General features: G+C 39.2%; 1 protein-coding gene across 4 annotated transcripts in view; it reads left to right on the forward strand.

The window, feature by feature from the left end:
• cnksr2a (connector enhancer of kinase suppressor of Ras 2a) overlaps positions 1-17,137 on the forward strand; it is a 111,553-nt gene that overhangs the window by 45,066 nt on the left and 49,350 nt on the right. For all 4 annotated transcript variants that reach the window (XM_040043743.1, XM_040043744.1, XM_040043745.1 and 1 more), the window contains exons 6-13: positions 2,326-2,445; positions 4,796-4,855; positions 5,131-5,199; positions 6,560-6,706; positions 8,828-8,940; positions 9,069-9,223; positions 9,664-9,753; positions 13,581-13,795. In XM_040043743.1, the coding sequence (XP_039899677.1) occupies positions 2,326-2,445; positions 4,796-4,855; positions 5,131-5,199; positions 6,560-6,706; positions 8,828-8,940; positions 9,069-9,223; positions 9,664-9,753; positions 13,581-13,795 (969 nt within the window). The remainder of the gene's footprint in view (positions 1-2,325; positions 2,446-4,795; positions 4,856-5,130; positions 5,200-6,559; positions 6,707-8,827; positions 8,941-9,068; positions 9,224-9,663; positions 9,754-13,580; positions 13,796-17,137) is intronic.

Below are 17,137 nucleotides of genomic sequence, written 5' to 3' on the forward strand. Positions count from 1 at the left end.
TGAAGGGACTAAAATAGTAACAAAAAAAATGTAATGGAAGAAAAAAAAAAATCTCCTGTTTAATTTAAAGCAATTTAATGTTTTGTTATTTAAAGTTGATTCGTATGTTTCAGAAGTACAGCTTGTTGTATTTTTATGGGAAGAACAAGGCTTAGTTGAGCTTTAGTTCAGTCAAGCTGCCAGCTGCCTCCTGGCTTCAGCTTCATCCTTAATACTGCATTTACACGACACTGGCAGAATGAAAATAACACTGTTCTGACTCAAGTCCAACTGTAAATATACTGTGAGCTTTGGAGTCACATAATTAGAAAAATTTAAATGATCTACTCTTTCTGAATCTAATACTCTGAATGAGCTCAATTGATTGTTTTGATGTTGATACTGAATTTAACTACAGTATTAAAGATTTGCAGTCAGTTCTCATCATGATATGACTGAAATTCAGAAATTCCTTATCTTTTGAATTTAGTTGTTAACAATCTTCTTTTCAAACTCTAAACACATACACATATTAGGTACATTTATAACTGCTTATTCATGTAGTTATTATACAGCTATTATACACACACCACACCTAGATGGATTGGGGCCAAATCATGGTTCAGTATCCTGCCCATGTAGTGGAGAAGTTCAGGATCAATCCACCGACCTTTTGATTGGCAAACAACCCATTCTACCACCTCAGCCAAAGCCAGCTGTATGCTCACTGAGTACAAATGAGAGTATGGGCAACAGATGTTGCCTGACCTGATGAGTCTTGATTATGCTGCAGCATTCGAATGTTAGGGTCATAATTTGGCATGAACATAATCAAAGTATGGATTAATTCTGTCTTGTATCAGTGGTTCAGACCGGTGATGGTAGTGTATCTTTGTGAGGACATTCAAGTCTCTGCAGATGTTTCCAGCACCTTGAAGAATCAGTGCCTGTGGGAATCATGTGATTCACCTACTGTTAAAGTTTTACTGCTTCATTACCAAATTACTTTCTTCTTTCTTTGCAGTTGCTGTTGGGTATACTTGTCCCACCTTGGGCTTTGGTTCTAAAATTTTGTTTGCCTTGCTCAGATGTTTAAAATTTACATAAATTATATTTGAAAATGTTAGCAGCATTTAGTATCTGCAAAGCAGCCCAATTACTGTAGATCAGCATGTCCCAAGATTGGATGGCAGCTAAAGTTTAATTGACCCTTTTCACAGCACACTTCTGATTTGTCAAACTCTGCTTCACTAATTGCTGGAACAGAGCCATTGTTAATGCTATTAGTTTCACCCGGGCTTTCCCTGTTATGACAAATTGACATTTCGGTTGTGAGGAAGACCGATGAGTCTGATTCATTTAGACATAATCAAGAGTACTCTGCTGCCAGCATGGCTGCCCTCAGTTAGATTAATGCAGCAAAATGACACACAAAGTATAAGATGGACACTCGTTTTTTTACAGATCAGATTCTTGGGGAGTGAAAATCCATAATATGATGCCTACCAAGAGTTCACCGTCTGTGGTTTCTTTTATAAATGTTCGTGAAAATGTTTGGCAGTCTCTGCCAGATATTATCCAAAACATCCGCTCAGCGCTTTTTCTTCCAGCTACTTTCTTTTTTTAGGGAAATCATGTCTGAAACTATTGACAACATTTTGAATGGAGTCTCATTGTGTCTGCCAGGAAAAAAATGTTGCTCTTAAAGTTTGTTAAGATGCAATTTTTCAGTGTCGTGGGCAGCAAAATAATCCCAATTATATTTGGTTGGAGACAATTATTTCACAGATATCTAGAAAGTAAAGCCAAAGCTATCTTTGTGATTAATGTGAACCAACCTTGTAGTGGCTCTTTGCCCAAAATCAAACCTTAATCAGACTCAAAATCAGAAGGCCACTGGAGCACTGCAGGGACGTATTGCACGGGGGTAAAATAAATAAGCCTCTTTTTTTAGGTTTACTTATCTTCTGCAAGCAGGCAAGCGCATGAACAGAGAAATCATGGCTCTTGGTCTTTTTGTGCCTGCATTGCTCAAAGTTTTGTCCAATTTTCACAAAACAGAAAGAAAAAAAGCTAAATAATGTAAAAAAGTAAATAGGAAAAGAAAATGCATATGCAACAAATCATTCTCACTTGGTTTAGAGCAGATCTGCAAAAATATCCACCTGTTTCTTTTCCTGGGTAAAGTTACAATAGAAAAAGCAACAGCAGGAGAAGCTGCTGAGGCACAAGGCTAAGAGGTTTCTTAGAAATATAGTCTAATTTTGACAGCTAGAAGACATGGCTTGTTCTTTGTTGTCTAAATAAAAGCCCTGTTTGTCCCTGTTTTATCCTCCTTTTCTGTAGTGTAAGACTCTGTCGGAGGTGTGCGAGCACATTGTGTGTGTGTCATCGGACCCGCTGGTTTCGCAGTCAGCCCACCTCGAGCTGGTTCACCTCACCAACATCAAGCCCTCTGAAGGCCTGGTAATCACTCTGTTTGTCTGGGTTTAACAGCCCAAGATCCACCCTTCTGTTTATTCATGCAATGTGTGAATCTTATTGTGTTAAGTCATACTGTGTCCGGCCTTTGTAGGCTCAGACAAAGAAGAAATACAAGCATTGTTTTCTTTTCTTTTCTTTCTTTTTCTTTTTTTGTAGAAATAACATACACAGTAAAACAGGATTTTGTTTAATTTTTGGAAAAAAAAAAGCGCAATTACTATGAACTACTCAAAATATTAATTGATTTGATATAACACATATGCTTGCATGCATGACAGACCTTCCATCATACTTGAGAGTAAAGAGCCACAAATGAGTCATTTCTAGTTCAATAATTAAACAAGCTATTTTATGCTTTTGGATTCAGTTGAAACTAACACCTGCTTGGTATACAACACTGAGTTTTTCATTTTTGCTACAATATTTTTTACATGTTTCTGTGATATAGTGAACAATCCTAAGCATTTCATCCGTTTCCAAACTATGTTTCCATTGACTGTACTGAAAACATTCTTAAAGATCATCTTCTCCAGGGGCAATTTGGGAATGATCTGTCCATTTTCCATCAAAGTGGCTTAGAGATCATGAAATTTAACATTTTTTTTGGATCTTAATTCAATCAAAAATCTACAGTTTGTCCTTAAAAAGTGAGTGTACAAGCTGAAGTCCAGAAAGTGTGATCAACTTGGAGGACTGATCAGGCTGGAATAGCTCGTCATCAGTCAGGATTTGGTCCAGAAGCTAATATCCAGTATGCTGCAGAGAACTGCAGAGTCAACTCTGTAAATACTGGCTCTTTGTGTGTGTTTGGTTTATTTGCATATAAAAGTCTTTAACAAACTTTGAACTGAATGTATATGATATGCACTACATCATAGAAAAATATAGAACAAATAATCTCCATAAATACTGATGTGACAAAAAACATTTTTTGTAATTGCCAAAACTGTTGGCCATGACTGTGATGGTCACTGAAAAACTATAAACCTGCAGTTAGCTTAGCTAGCATGACAAGACTTGTTAGCTTATCTTATGCTAGTTGTAGATAATGTGGAGGTTAGGTCTCCATGTTACCATATTTTCTAGTCATATCAGTAATTTTTTGGCAGATCAATGAGTGTTAATGATTGATCAGTCAAAGTGCTGTTCCACCTCCCTGTTATTTTCAGGTTTAACAATTTAACCGTTCACTTTGGAGAAAATGATTTGTCTCAGCTGCGAGTGGTCACAGTGTGTTGGCTACTAAGTGGAGTGTAGCCTAGCAAAGGGGTAACTTTGGCTTTTGGCTTTGGTTTATTTTATTTAAATTTTTAACATTTTCCTCTAGAGTAGAACATAACAGAAATCACCAAACTATAAATCAGATTTAATTTAGATTATTGATAATATCTTAACCAGCCTAATGAGTTCTTTACCTGGAATAGTTTTCACTTAAGTAGACCTCGTCAGAAGTTAACAGGTAAAACCTTTTGTTTCTTTATGAGATGATAATTTACTGCCTGAAGACGTACTGTTGGTAGGCATTAAATCTGTCATATTCAACTTCAAAGTGGGTAAAAATCTTTACTCTGAGACATAAAGATCAGTCAGACCAGAAAGCTTTGAAATTTCTGAGGTTGAAGTTTAAAGTGCAAGCTTCAAGTCACAAAAAATTGTTAAACAATATGATCCAACTGGCACCACTCCAGGAAAGAAAGGGGAAGTTCTTCAGAGTTACCAGCCTCAGAAATCACTAGTTAATGGCACCTTATTACTGCCCACATCAATACTTCCTCGGATGCAAACATCTCAGTCTTAGAAAGAAACCATAACTGAGGGGAACCATAAGTGTAGTTACTAGTATAGATCTTCGTATCATATTCCCAGCAAGAAAGCAGAGACACATACTGTGGGTGTGCATTATGTGTTCCTGCTCGGTCTGGAAACACAAAGAATGGACATAATATCAGTAGAAATCTGGAGTATAGTCTCATATTTTTGAGGCACATAAAGGGAGAATATCTGCATATAGTTTTCCACTGTGGTGCATGGAGGTGTAGCAGTGAAGGCGTGTGAGGAGCTTTGCTGGCAACGCTGTTGGAGATTAATTCAGAATTCAAGGACACGCTCTTATCCACCACGGCTACTACAGCATCCTGCTGCGACACACCTTCCCATCTGGTTTGGGCTCAGATGCTTGATTTTTTTTATTTAGCAGGACAAAACTAGAATAAACTTTCTGTTTCTGTGAGAGCTGTTTTTAATTTTACAACTCATAAATCAGTGTGTATTTCCAAATATTTACTAGTATCATAGAGCACTTACATTTTTTCTCCATTCCTTTGTCAATTAGGGAATGTACATAAAGTCAACCTACGATGGACTCCATGTTATCACAGGAACTACAGAAGGGGTGAGAGGTTTATTAATATCCCACTTTTCACAAATTGACCTAGTGAACTGCAGACTTCCCCTAAAACACCAGTTATTGGTCAGATTATGTGCAAATCTGAAATTTGTATTTATAACATCAGAATATCAGTGACTCTGGAAGACTTTCCCTTGTTGCTTTATTGCAGCTTATTTAAGTAGGGTTTGCTGAGAAACCTCAGCAGTGCCCATGGATCGATAGATCAATTCATAGTCGTCTGTTTGCCTTCTCTTTCTCTGGCTCCTGTGCCTCTGTAGTCTCCGGCTGACCGCTGTAAGAAGATCCATGCAGGAGATGAAGTCATTCAAGTCAATCATCAGACCGTGGTGAGTTTTTGTTGGTGTGTTTGTGGGTGTGTGTTCTCTTACTGAGTACCCAGTTTTTTGTGTTTACTCAGTAAACCATTAAATCTTATTTGATTCTTTGTATCTACAAAAACTCATTCAAACAATAATAGAATTGGATTTTTTTTGTGATGTCATGCTAACTTTTGGTTCTTGTGATATTATTACATTTTGGGTGCTGTTTTGATTTTACCGAAATTCTAGTCTCCCCACTGTTTCTCTGTTTTCACCCCCCTCTCTTGTCTGTGTGCTGTGGCTTTTGTAGGCTTATCATTGACACTCTTGCGAATGACGTCGTATGACAAAATTGACATTACATCTGCTGCTAATATGACCCTAAAAAAAGATTTAGCGCAAGTAGTTCTCTACATAATATAATTTTAAGATTTCTCACCTCAGTGGTTTTTGTTCTTACAAAAATCTGCTGTTTTGGTAAGGACCAAGAAAAAAAGCTCAAATAGATATACCCTATTGCTTGGCAACAAACCTCAGACAGATTAAGTTAGCTGCTAGCTGCTGAATATGAACTAAGCATCTCAGGAGTTTGAAAGATGGACAGGTTGTTGAGTGTTAAAACGAGGGTTTCAATTATTTGATTATTAGAAGAAAAAAATAATCGCCATGTTGCTTCATCCCTGCTTGCTACTGATAGGTTTTTCAGTGTCGTCAGAAAAGAGTCACATGAAGATTAATTTTCTGTCTAATGATTGATAAAATGACCAGTATAAGCAGGAATTAATTTTATTAGCTACTTAAACCAAGTTCCTGCTTGGTGTTTGGTGATTTAGTGGCACTCCTTACATTTGTACTGTGGACCGTGTACAGGTGCAAATGCAAGCAGCTTGCTTTCCAATTAGTGTAATCAGATCCTCTAACCTTTACGACTCCTCCTGCATTATGATCAGATCAGTTCAATAGCTGCAGTGAGGGGAAGCTAGCCCAACTTTCCTGTTGCCGTGTTTACTTTTGTTTACCCTTGTGTGTTTCTGTTCACAAAAGTGCGCTGGTGTGGGTTTGTAAATATAGTGGGTAAATACAAATAAAAATAACCAAAAAACAAAACGATTTGTGATCACATGTATTTGTTTTCAAATTGAGGGCAGGTTACATCACATGAAAGCTCTATAGATAGACTTTCCACCTCCACACCCACTTGCCTTGCACAGAACGTTCAACAAGAGAGATCCAATCACGACGTGGACAGAATTCAAACTTCAGGCTGCACATAAAGGCTACTTACTGTATAAATAAGGGTGTGATTGTTTTGTTCTGTATATAGAGGATTTCTAGTTTTTCTGCAGATCACTTTACTCTCTAATTCTCCATCCTCTCTCGTTCACAGGTGGGCTGGCAGTTACGTAACCTGGTCGGCTCGCTGCGGGCCGATAAAGGCATCGTGTCCCTGACCCTGAAGAAGCGTCCACAGAGCACGCTCAGCTCTGCCCCTGCGCTGCTGAAGAACATGCGCTGGAAACCCCTGGCTTTGCAGGTGGGACTAGCTCTACCTTTTATAGACTTTATTAAAGCACTGCACTGGCCCACATAATTCCCCACAGCATTCCCTCTCCCGAACGACTGGAGCTAAAGCGTGTAATTAGGTCAGGGAGCAGTGGCTCAGCATGGTTTTGTTTGCCAGCTGAAACACACTGGACTGAAAGGGAAACGAAAACTGATGGTGCCCTCAAGCCACGTTCCCAAATCTCTTATGATTTTAGAGTATGGCACTATAATTATCACTGATTATCTAGACAAAGGGGGAAAACACAAAGGAGAAGAACACAACTTTGTTCTTATTTTTGTAGTTTGGTTATAGTTGCAATTGGATATTATAACACAGTACGCTCTAAGCCCTGGGGACACAATGATAATTTTTTATGGAGGTAAAAAAAAGATAATAACTACACTGAGCTGCCACTGTGCTCGCTTTGCACTTATAGGAAGGGATATTGATTTTGTTTTATTTTGTCCTAAATGGTAAGTAGTCCCTCCTTGCAATATCTCTTTCAGTCTTAATGGAAGCTTATGGAGTTTTCACAATAGTTGAAGAAATATGCAGGTCGATTCCTGTCCCCGATTACCCCCCCAATGAAGTTCTGCACAGGCCAATTCCAGTACCAAATCCAACAAACGTCAGTGACGTGCAGGTTCACATGAGCTAGTTCAAAGTTTAGTTCACGCAGAATAAAATGAAGTAGCTCATAGTTCACAATTGATCAAAAAGCTCACATTTCCAAACCTGAACTAGATCTGCATCCATCTATCCTATTTCACTAAACATGCCTCCAATAACTGCCAATGATGATATTTTCCTAAAGAATAAGAGATAATTTATTTTTAAATGCAAAGACTAACAGATCAAGTTTGTGTTTTATACATAGACTGTACAGAAAAGATGGATGCTGCTTCCAAACTCAAGCACCAAGGCTGCATTCTTTCGATGTCGATGGAAAAACAAATTAGCAGACTTGATTTTTACGCTTTTCTCTGTATCATAGTAGGATCTTTACTTTATTACATGAAGCACCTTGATGTGACCGCTGTTGTGATTTGGCACTTTACAAATGAATTAATTAAAATGATTCATAATCTCGACAAACACCTTCCTGATAAGTTTATAGTGTTAATCTCCAGTTTTTAGTTATATTAAATACCAGAATGTTCATTTTTTTAAATTATGTGTTAACAATTTTAGAGAGTCAGACAGATTTAAAAAAAATGAAACATAGACAATACACTGACATAAATCAGAGTTCAGTACCTTTACTAGTATTTTCACTCGTGATGACAAAACATCTCAATCCACCTGTAGCTTAGTGACATTTCACCATGTTCAACCTCTCTTATCCTCTGATCGTGGCGGACTTTCTGCTCATTTGGCCAAACAATATTAGTTACACAAATAGTACTTTTAATAAGTAAATGCTTTTAAATTGTAAAATTTCCAGGGTAATCATTGCTTGAGGCCAGGAATCAAAAGGATAATGTAGGGATGATTCTTTACATAGCAATGCTAGCCATGAAAATACATACGAAATGGTGTTTGGCAGTGGCTTGTTGTAATAAACAAGCCCTTTTCTGGCAAAGAAAGAAAGAAAGAAAAGGACTGATGGCTCTATGCATTTCCCTAAAGCCTGCCTATGTTGTTCAGCATTAATGGGGCCTTCACAGCAAGGCAGTGTGCGCTAATGAGCTATGAATTCACCAGTGTTAATGAGCTCATGCAGTGATTTTCACTTCAGAGTCTGTTTGTAATCCAGTTCCTCTTGAGGGCCTGGAGATCAGGCCCATTCAATTCTGTTTTTCAGCCACATCTCTTCCATTTAGAGATTTGTCCAAATTTTCTCATTTTATTTAAAGCTGTACTAGTTTTCAGCTATAACTTAAGCTTAAAATGGATCATTTAAAGACAATTACAATCACTTCATTATTGTATTATGTCATGGGTGTGCTGTGTTTCTTGGGTTCTTGAAGTTGTCAAACCATTCAACATTAGAGTTATATTTAGGATATATTTAGGACATATTTTTATGTCAGAAGTTGAACTTGAAGCAAAAGGTTTTTAGATTCCAGGAAAAAAAGACAAATCAAACCCTACTTCCACTTTTTGCAGCCGACCAGAAGCCCAGGCAGCAGTTCAGCCACGCCTTCAGGCACACCCACCAAGAACTCCGCCCTCCAGGACCTTTACATCCCCCCTCCACCTGCTGAGCCATATACACCCAGGTAGTTAACCTGGGTCTTTTAAACAGCTGAAAATAAAAGCGGGATAAAACAGTGGAACAGGTGACAGCAAAGATGAGCTCTGACACTGACGTCCATTTGTTAAAAATCTGCCTCTGCTGTTGCTATAGAGATGAGACAGGAGCCTTGTCTGGTGATGAAGCATCTCGTAACCATGGTGGCGTCAGCGCTGCTAAGCGCTCTGAGTCACCGAACTCCTTCCTGGATCAAGAGTCTCGCCGGCGAGAAGAGGAGGAGCCCGTGTACTGCACCACGCCCACATACGGTTCGCTCTTATCATGATTGAGTGTTTGTGTGAGAGGGAGAAACAAAGCGCGAGGGAACCGAGTTCAATCTCATGCTGCAGAATTGAGCCACTTTAGAAAAAATAAAAATCATTATGTGAGTATGAATCCACCTGCAGGCCCAGCATAGAGCGACTGAGCTTGTTACAAAGCTGGCGAAATACAAGAATCCTGCAATTACTATGGCTGCATTAATGTTGTTAAAACCCCTTATTCATCGTTAAATATCAGTTCAGTACAACTCTTCATCTTGTCCTTTAATTATTATTTTTTAAGTGTACCAACATTTAGCCTAATGTTTATTGGAAAGTGTGAAAATTTGCACAACAGTTTCAAATTTTTGGTTGAGGACCATAAGTTTTTATTGATCAACCCATCTGCTTTGCTACTATTAAACTTGTGATTGTGTGTGCACTTGTAGGCAGGCTGAGGCCCATCTCCATGCCTGTGGAGTGTAACTGGGTGGGTGATTATGAAGACCCAGCCAAGCTTAACAGAGAAAGCCGCAGAGGTGAGTGCCGGCGTGTGGAGTGCATATGTGTCTCCTGAAGAGCCTGTTAGATATTTGTTAAGCGCTCCTGTCTCTATGAATTATAAAGAGATCAACGTGTGTGTGCAGATCAATGCACCTCTATCCCTTTTTGCTAATTCTCCCTGTGATTAGCATCACAGAGGAATGAGGGGGGGATGATGAGGAAAGAAGTAGGAGGGGGGAGAAAAAAGGCAAACAGTCTGCACAAAGGGAGAGAAAATGAAAGGAAGCCGTGAAAGGAGGAAGAAGAGAAAGAGAGGAAAAAGAGGAACTGAGGGGTGGAGGTAGAAACTGAAAAAAAGCTTATTCTCCCTGACCTCCACCTGAATCACTCACACAGTTGCCATGGTGACGCTGACAGCAGCTCTTCTCGGTGTCTCACTTTCCTCTGGCCGCTGCCTAGCAACCAAGGGAGGACAGGAGAGTGGGATCCGCAGAAAAGGGAAGAGAGAGGTAGAGGAAACCCGAGTTTGCTCCAGAGTTCAGGTGGGGAAATGGAGAAAAGTTACACAAAAAAAGATGTAAAAAAATTCAGAGCAAAGCAGGAATAAACTCAGCTGCACAGATGAACTCATAAACAGTATTTTGGAGCCGAGGAATTTTACTTCATCAGTCACACAAGCAAAACTTTACAATGCTGAATTGGTAGCGTGTTGGTTATATAAATTCCATTAAAAAAACTTTTTGTTTAGCAGTTTCCAGTGATTTGTAGATGCTACCTATCTTATTGTGTGCCATCATCAGCACACAGTAACAACATGAAAGAAATGTGTTATATAAAAAAAATATACTAGTATTATTGCAGATGTTTTGTTATGGCTAAATCCCCACACTCCTCCTTTTGTGTTCAAAGAGCTGAACACTAATGCATGATCAGTCTCTCTAATAATTTTTCTCCGTAATTCTCTTAGAAGCAAAATAAACCTCAGACTACAAAACTAGCCAAGACTAAACGTTAGCATCCTCACCATGCAGGAGCTGAATCCCTCGATCCAAATTGACCTGTGATATTTTCTTGTAACTTCAACATACTTCTTACCATGTTTTCTTATTACATCTGGACATGTATTTGCAAAAATGCAAAATGTTCAATCTTGAAACGATAAAAGAGGAATCATTCCAAATAAAAGAAAAAAGTCCTCGACCTGTTACCGCCGGTGGCCAGTGCACGGTGTAGACCCAGATGCAGACAAACCAAAAGGAGAATGGATTTAACAGAATACAAGCCTTTTATTTAGGCTGAAGGGAAAAAAATTACAATATGCAGAAGGGAAGTAAGATGAAGCTAAACAATAAACTAAACTGAGAAGATAAGATTAAAATAAATGGAACACGGAACCTGGATATGGGAAAAATCTGGAACATGATGAACAACGGACAGATGACCTGACGAGGAGCAAAAGGAAACACGAGGGTGATTAGGGAGAAAGGAAACACATGGGGAACACAGCTGGGACGAATAGGAGACAGGGGAAGAGAAACTGAACACAGGACGAGAAACTGTCAAAATAAAATAGGAAGCACACGAAAACACAGACTAGGACTCACAGGTTTGACACTGGGACCGGGGGGAGGACAGACATGGGAACCAGACAGACTGAGGAGATGCAGAGGACGAATGAGTGAGGGACACAGAGCCATGACGGACTGTGGAGAACACACATGGATGCACATGACTGACAAGGGAGACAAAGAATAAAAAACGAGGCGGGGAACATGGGAACAGAAAAGGGAGACAAGACACGGAGGGACACATGGACATGACTGAGGAACATACACAGAGGACATGACGGACTCTCAGAGGAAACACAGGGGATGACACTGAGACAAGAAAACATGAACCAGAAGTACAACTAAACTTAGAAACATAAAAAGGACTAAACTCCATACTAACTCTAAAAACTTGAACTGAAACATCCCCCAAAAATGTTTCATGTTGATTGGTTCTGTGGGAGCAGGGGCAGGATTTTCTATTTTTGCTCATATATTTCTACTCTGGATTCTTTGAGTGCCATGTCTCCATAGCAAATCTCAAAATATATTAATAAATGCATTGTTTATATGGTCATTTTCACTTCCTAGAAACAGTGTTACCAGGGTTATTGTGATTAACATATTTGTCTGATAATTAGGGATATTTTTTTTTTAAAAAGAACCTACCCTGTGCTAACGGTTAACACATAATAATAATAATAATAATAATAATAATCATGGAAACTGGTTGTGGAGCAGATGTTGCAAAACCATGCTTGTATTATAACCAGTGAAACTGGCTACACCTCACCTTAGAGCAGAGCTGAAATGGCGTGCATTCACAATAGAGATTAGCTCCGCATCCTTAAAAATGTATTTTTTTGAGGTGCAGAATCATCAAGTGAGTACTTTCGCTGTACTTGAAGCGTCACTCATGGTCAAGTACTCTCCCTTTAATCCAATGTATCCACTGCTCCTACACCAGTGCTACATGAAATAACTTGCATTTCAGCTAGGAAATCAAACCAGTGATTGAGTGCTTATCATTGCCCAGGGACTTGTGCCCACTTGGGTCATAACCTGTTGCACAAATATCAGAAAGCTGAAGTTTCACAAGCAAACTGAAAAATCCTGGGAGCAGAGAGGATGGATATCACACAGGAAATGAGTCCAAGCAACAGAACCTCTGAGTGCAGAGGTGCAGTTTGGAGCAAGAACAGAGGAAATCCAAATGCGTGCACAGACCTTATGAATTATGTGGGAGAGGAGTGCAATATTTGACAAAGGAAATAAAAAAATCATGCTCCCAAACTGAAGGAAAGTGGAAACTGCAGTTTGTATTGTGAAAAATGGCACAAATATAAGTGAAGTCTGTGTTATTTGTGCAGATTTTTGAATGCACAATCATTTGACTTGAAAAGTAACAACCGTGGAGTCTTTGTGTGATAAATTGGTGTGCCCCTTTCAATGCTGGCTAACACTTCTCTTCCTCACTTCCTTTGTGGGCACACCGCTTAGTGGCAGCGTGTGAAAATGACTGCAGGATGTGTGTCTCTGAATCCTCACATGAAAACACAAAAACTCCTCATCACACCTTCACCAAAGTAAATTTGTGCAGGTTTATTATTTATATGTCTTTATCAACTGACGCTGCCTGAAGGGATTTTCTGACAGTTTGTCCTTCCCATATGTGCTGACTTTGGTCTTCTTGTTGGCTTTTTACATAACTGCATTGCAGCTAATAAGATGGTTTTATTCAACAGTGACCGTGATCTTTTCTTGACCTTAATCTGTTAGTCCTGGTTATAAATTACCAAATCCCCAGAGCTGATTTGCTGCATGGTTTTCTTTATTTCACAAATTAAGTAGTCTGTTTATCAGGTGATAAAACACAATGCAGAATTTTTCACTGCAGTCTGGGTTAAACAAAACTAATTAACCTCGAGGGATGCCGAGACTACGGGGCACAAAAAAAAAAAAGATTACGTCTGGAATTTTTGCACTCCTTAGATATTTTCAAAATAGCTGATGAAGTAAGTATGGATTCTGTAAATAGAAGTCAAAAGCTTTAAAAAAATTTCCTTTTTTAAAATCTTTCTATTGACAGCTCTTGAAGTCTACTGCCCTAATTTTGATGCATTTGAATAACAGGACATTTTTTTCTGCAGCCTTTTATTTATATATTTTTAAATTTAGTCTCTAATTAACCCAGAAACCTTCATGACATCATAGGAAGTATTGATGAAGACAGACTAGAAAAAGTATGAGCAGGAGATCAAAATCAGTCAAATGTGGGCGGAGCTTTGATTGGCTGGTGTAACTGTGTCTCACAGAAGCCTCGCTTATGCGTTATGTGGGACTGTCCGGCGGGGACGAACGGACCAGCGGTGAAGACTACTCCTCCCACACAGCTCGTCCGGGCAAACGGTCCAATGATACGGCCAAACGTGCCAAGAGGCGGAGCCACCACAGTCAAAGCCCCTCCCATTATGTCCTTCAGACAAATCAGAGAGAGTCACCTCCCAGGGACCCAGCCTCCATTTATCATGTAAGGGATGGACTTTATAAAAATGTATTTGCTTCTTCCTTTCTCTTTTTGTTCGTTTATTTATTTTACATGTTTTTGTCTTTCTTTTTTTGTTGCTCTTTCATTGTCTTTATCACTGCGGACTCTTAAATGCAGAACTTTTATTTGTGGGTTGTTTCAATCCACAATGACAACTTTAAAGAAGACATGGAAACATGATAGCAACAACTGACATTGATGTAACTCTGTTTGTGAAGCTGGATTTAAGAAATAAGTGCTTAAAGTTCAAGTTTGAAAAAACAGTTTAGCATCATCTTCTGTCAGTACGGAATGTGATGTCATTTGGTTGGTCGGTTGGTTGTGGCTAATAGACTTAAATTAGTTTATGTTAGCTAACTAGTGACAGAATTGACAGCTCGGAGGAAAATAAGACCACTAAAACTGAAAAGCAGTTTGAGACGGCTTTAACAATTATGTTTATGCCAAGAAACCAACTGTCCACTTTCACTGTCTCGTGTTTTATGTCCTCTATAAATCACTCTGGAAATTCAAAGAAGTGTTTTTTGTGTGACAGATGGGGAAATCAATGCCACTCTTATATTGAAGACCACGAATGGCTAGACTAGCTTGGTCTGAAAGCAAAAACATCTACGCACAACTTTTATACCTAACTTTTATAACTATACATTTTCTTACTTTTGAATTTGTATACACATTGAACATAAAACATACTGTATCCCATGCATGCATCATGATAAATTGTGAACTCACCATGATAAATATATTTTTTAAAAAAAAACAGTTTTATTTCCTTTATGATCTTAAGTGTGATCATTACTCACTGACAAACTACTTTTATGGTTGTTAGGCTAATTATTAAACATATACTTCAGGTTCATCATGTCATGCTCACATTGCTCAAGAGTTGTCCCCCACATTAGATGTGATACAACCTTGAAAAATATTCATTCCCTGACTGGTTGGCAAATAGTTGCTGGAAGCTGCTTGTGCCGCTTGGTGTAATCAGTCACAGAGATTTTATTGCATCAGAAACTTGCTTTGTACAACATATTACATATTGTTCCCTAGCAACCAGTGGTTGCCAGGGGGTCTCTTGACGGGTCTGTAAGCCTGTGTGACTGGGGCTTTTGGAGTCGATTGCTAGTAATTACCATCAAACTACAGCAATGGCTCACCAGCCTGTCAGGTAATACACCTTTTTTGCTCGCAACTGGTGGTGGACAGATGATCAAAACAAAGTTACTGTCACATGGTTAGTGGTCATATGACTGCAAAACCTCAATATCTAAGGTGCCGCCTAGCCACATTAATCTTACCTGTTGGCTTGGACTTGTTTGAATGCTTCATTGTGGTTTCTTGAGGTGGATCTGACTGAGAAACAAGTCATGTTAGCGACACACCAAATCATGCCCTGATTTTGCATATAATTTACTCTAATAGGATCACAGTGTACCATTGTACTATGTTATATTAATTAAGACTTCAAGCTAGTGTTTGAGGCAATATACCTAGACCTATACTCATTAGGAAGGTGATTACTGAGGTCATAAATCAAGAGAGCTACAGGGACCTCTAGACAATGAGACCCAATGAGGTGAACTCTCCGTTGGCCATGAGAACACAATTCAGGCAGTTGTTGAAGCTATGTCCATCTTTGATATACAGTTATACTCTTGCCACGCTATCAAGTCATGGTATTTATTTATTTAATTTTTTTCAGAAGCCTTACTACCACTCACAATCATGGTGGTAGTTAGTTATAATAACTTATTAACTATACAGATATAAAAGTGGCATTGATCTACTCATTCAACTTTTGGCAAAATAGGCAAACATCCAAAGTAACCATGTAAGATAAAGTCTTTAAAATAAAGGATAACAAACGGAATATGTCGTTGACAGGGATGATGTCCAGGAAGTGTAGAGGGAAAAAGTGCCCCAACAAGCTTTTGAAGTGAAACATCTCACTGAAATTGACATAAAAAGAGTACTGTTGTGTTTAAATAAGCTGTTGATTTAAACTCCAGGTGCAAAATATAGCTTCATATTGTGGATCTGAACTACTCTGGACAATCAGGAAATTCCTCTGACTTTCTCTGATCTGTTTTGATACTAATCTAACAGTCAGGACTCAGAGATCTGAGAGAAAGCAAATAGCTTTTAGCCATGATGAAAAAGTGCCACAGTGAAGTGTGATGTGAGCGAATGCTGACTCGTTATTACCCCCTGTCACTTCCATGACATCCGCCTGCCCTGCCTGTCCGTCTCAGCCTGCCGCTCCAGGCAGTCATTTTGGCCGGCGGTGACCTTATACATCTTGTCAGCATCTCTTTGAAAATTAAAAGTGTTTGCATGCCCGTGCTCGAGTATGTGTTTACAGTGTGCATGGGCGCTGGGATGGCAGATGGCGTGTCAGTGGGAGTAGGCGGGCCCATGTAATCTGTCCTGCTGAGTATTGGGCTGTGAGTGGCTGAGGTCCAGGCTCTGACATGTGTAATATCGTGACATCAGAGCTGGTCTGTTGCCCCATCTGACCGGTAGAGAGAGGTCACATGAGAAATGTGCTGGTCAGAGTTTGTTGTTTTGGATCAAGGATGCTGCGTGAGGCATCAAATACACTCAGTTCTCCACAGTGTCATTACTCAGTCACATCTGAACACAAGATGTTATATTTAGTTTGGCTTACTCTTTCAGGTCATTTCAAGGCCCACATTACTCTTATCAAATTATTCGTCAGCTAGGCACTGACCCTAGACATTATAAATGATGGACATATCTATTATGACATCATCCACTGGTGTAGTTCTGTTATGAGGTGTCGAGATGAGCGTTTTTGCTGAAGCCTTTGTGGTTTTCTGCAGTGAGAAAGGTGTGAATTTGACTGTTAATCCAACTGCATGCTCATTGGCTAATGAGCTGTCAATAACAAGCTGTTAGCCCCAGATTATTCTCCTTTCTGACATTTAAGATGGGATTATACTTTACGCATTCATAGATCTTTTTCCCGTGTGACTTTCATTTTGTGATCAGACACTGAGCGTGAGGTTCCATGTGGACTGCAAGAACTTTTCCACAGAGACTTTACATTACAATGCACTAGCCACGCATGCGACCCAGGTGGGGGACTTCAAAGAAGTATAACAGGAAAGACTGCTCGGCCGTCAGGGTTCCAGATGTGCACGTCTGTGTCCGCAATGTATAATGCAAACCTTAGAATGGCCAAAATTTTAAAAATGGACCTAATGTTTTATTCAGTATTTCCTGAAATGAGTCACGTGGAACTTGAGGTCCAGTCGGTGGGACATTTTCCCATAGACTCCTGTGAGACTGGAAGTCTTTTTA

Source organism: Simochromis diagramma, unplaced genomic scaffold (genome assembly GCF_900408965.1).
Source record: "Simochromis diagramma unplaced genomic scaffold, fSimDia1.1 OVJJ01000602.1, whole genome shotgun sequence".
Lineage (NCBI taxonomy): Eukaryota > Metazoa > Chordata > Actinopteri > Cichliformes > Cichlidae > Simochromis > Simochromis diagramma.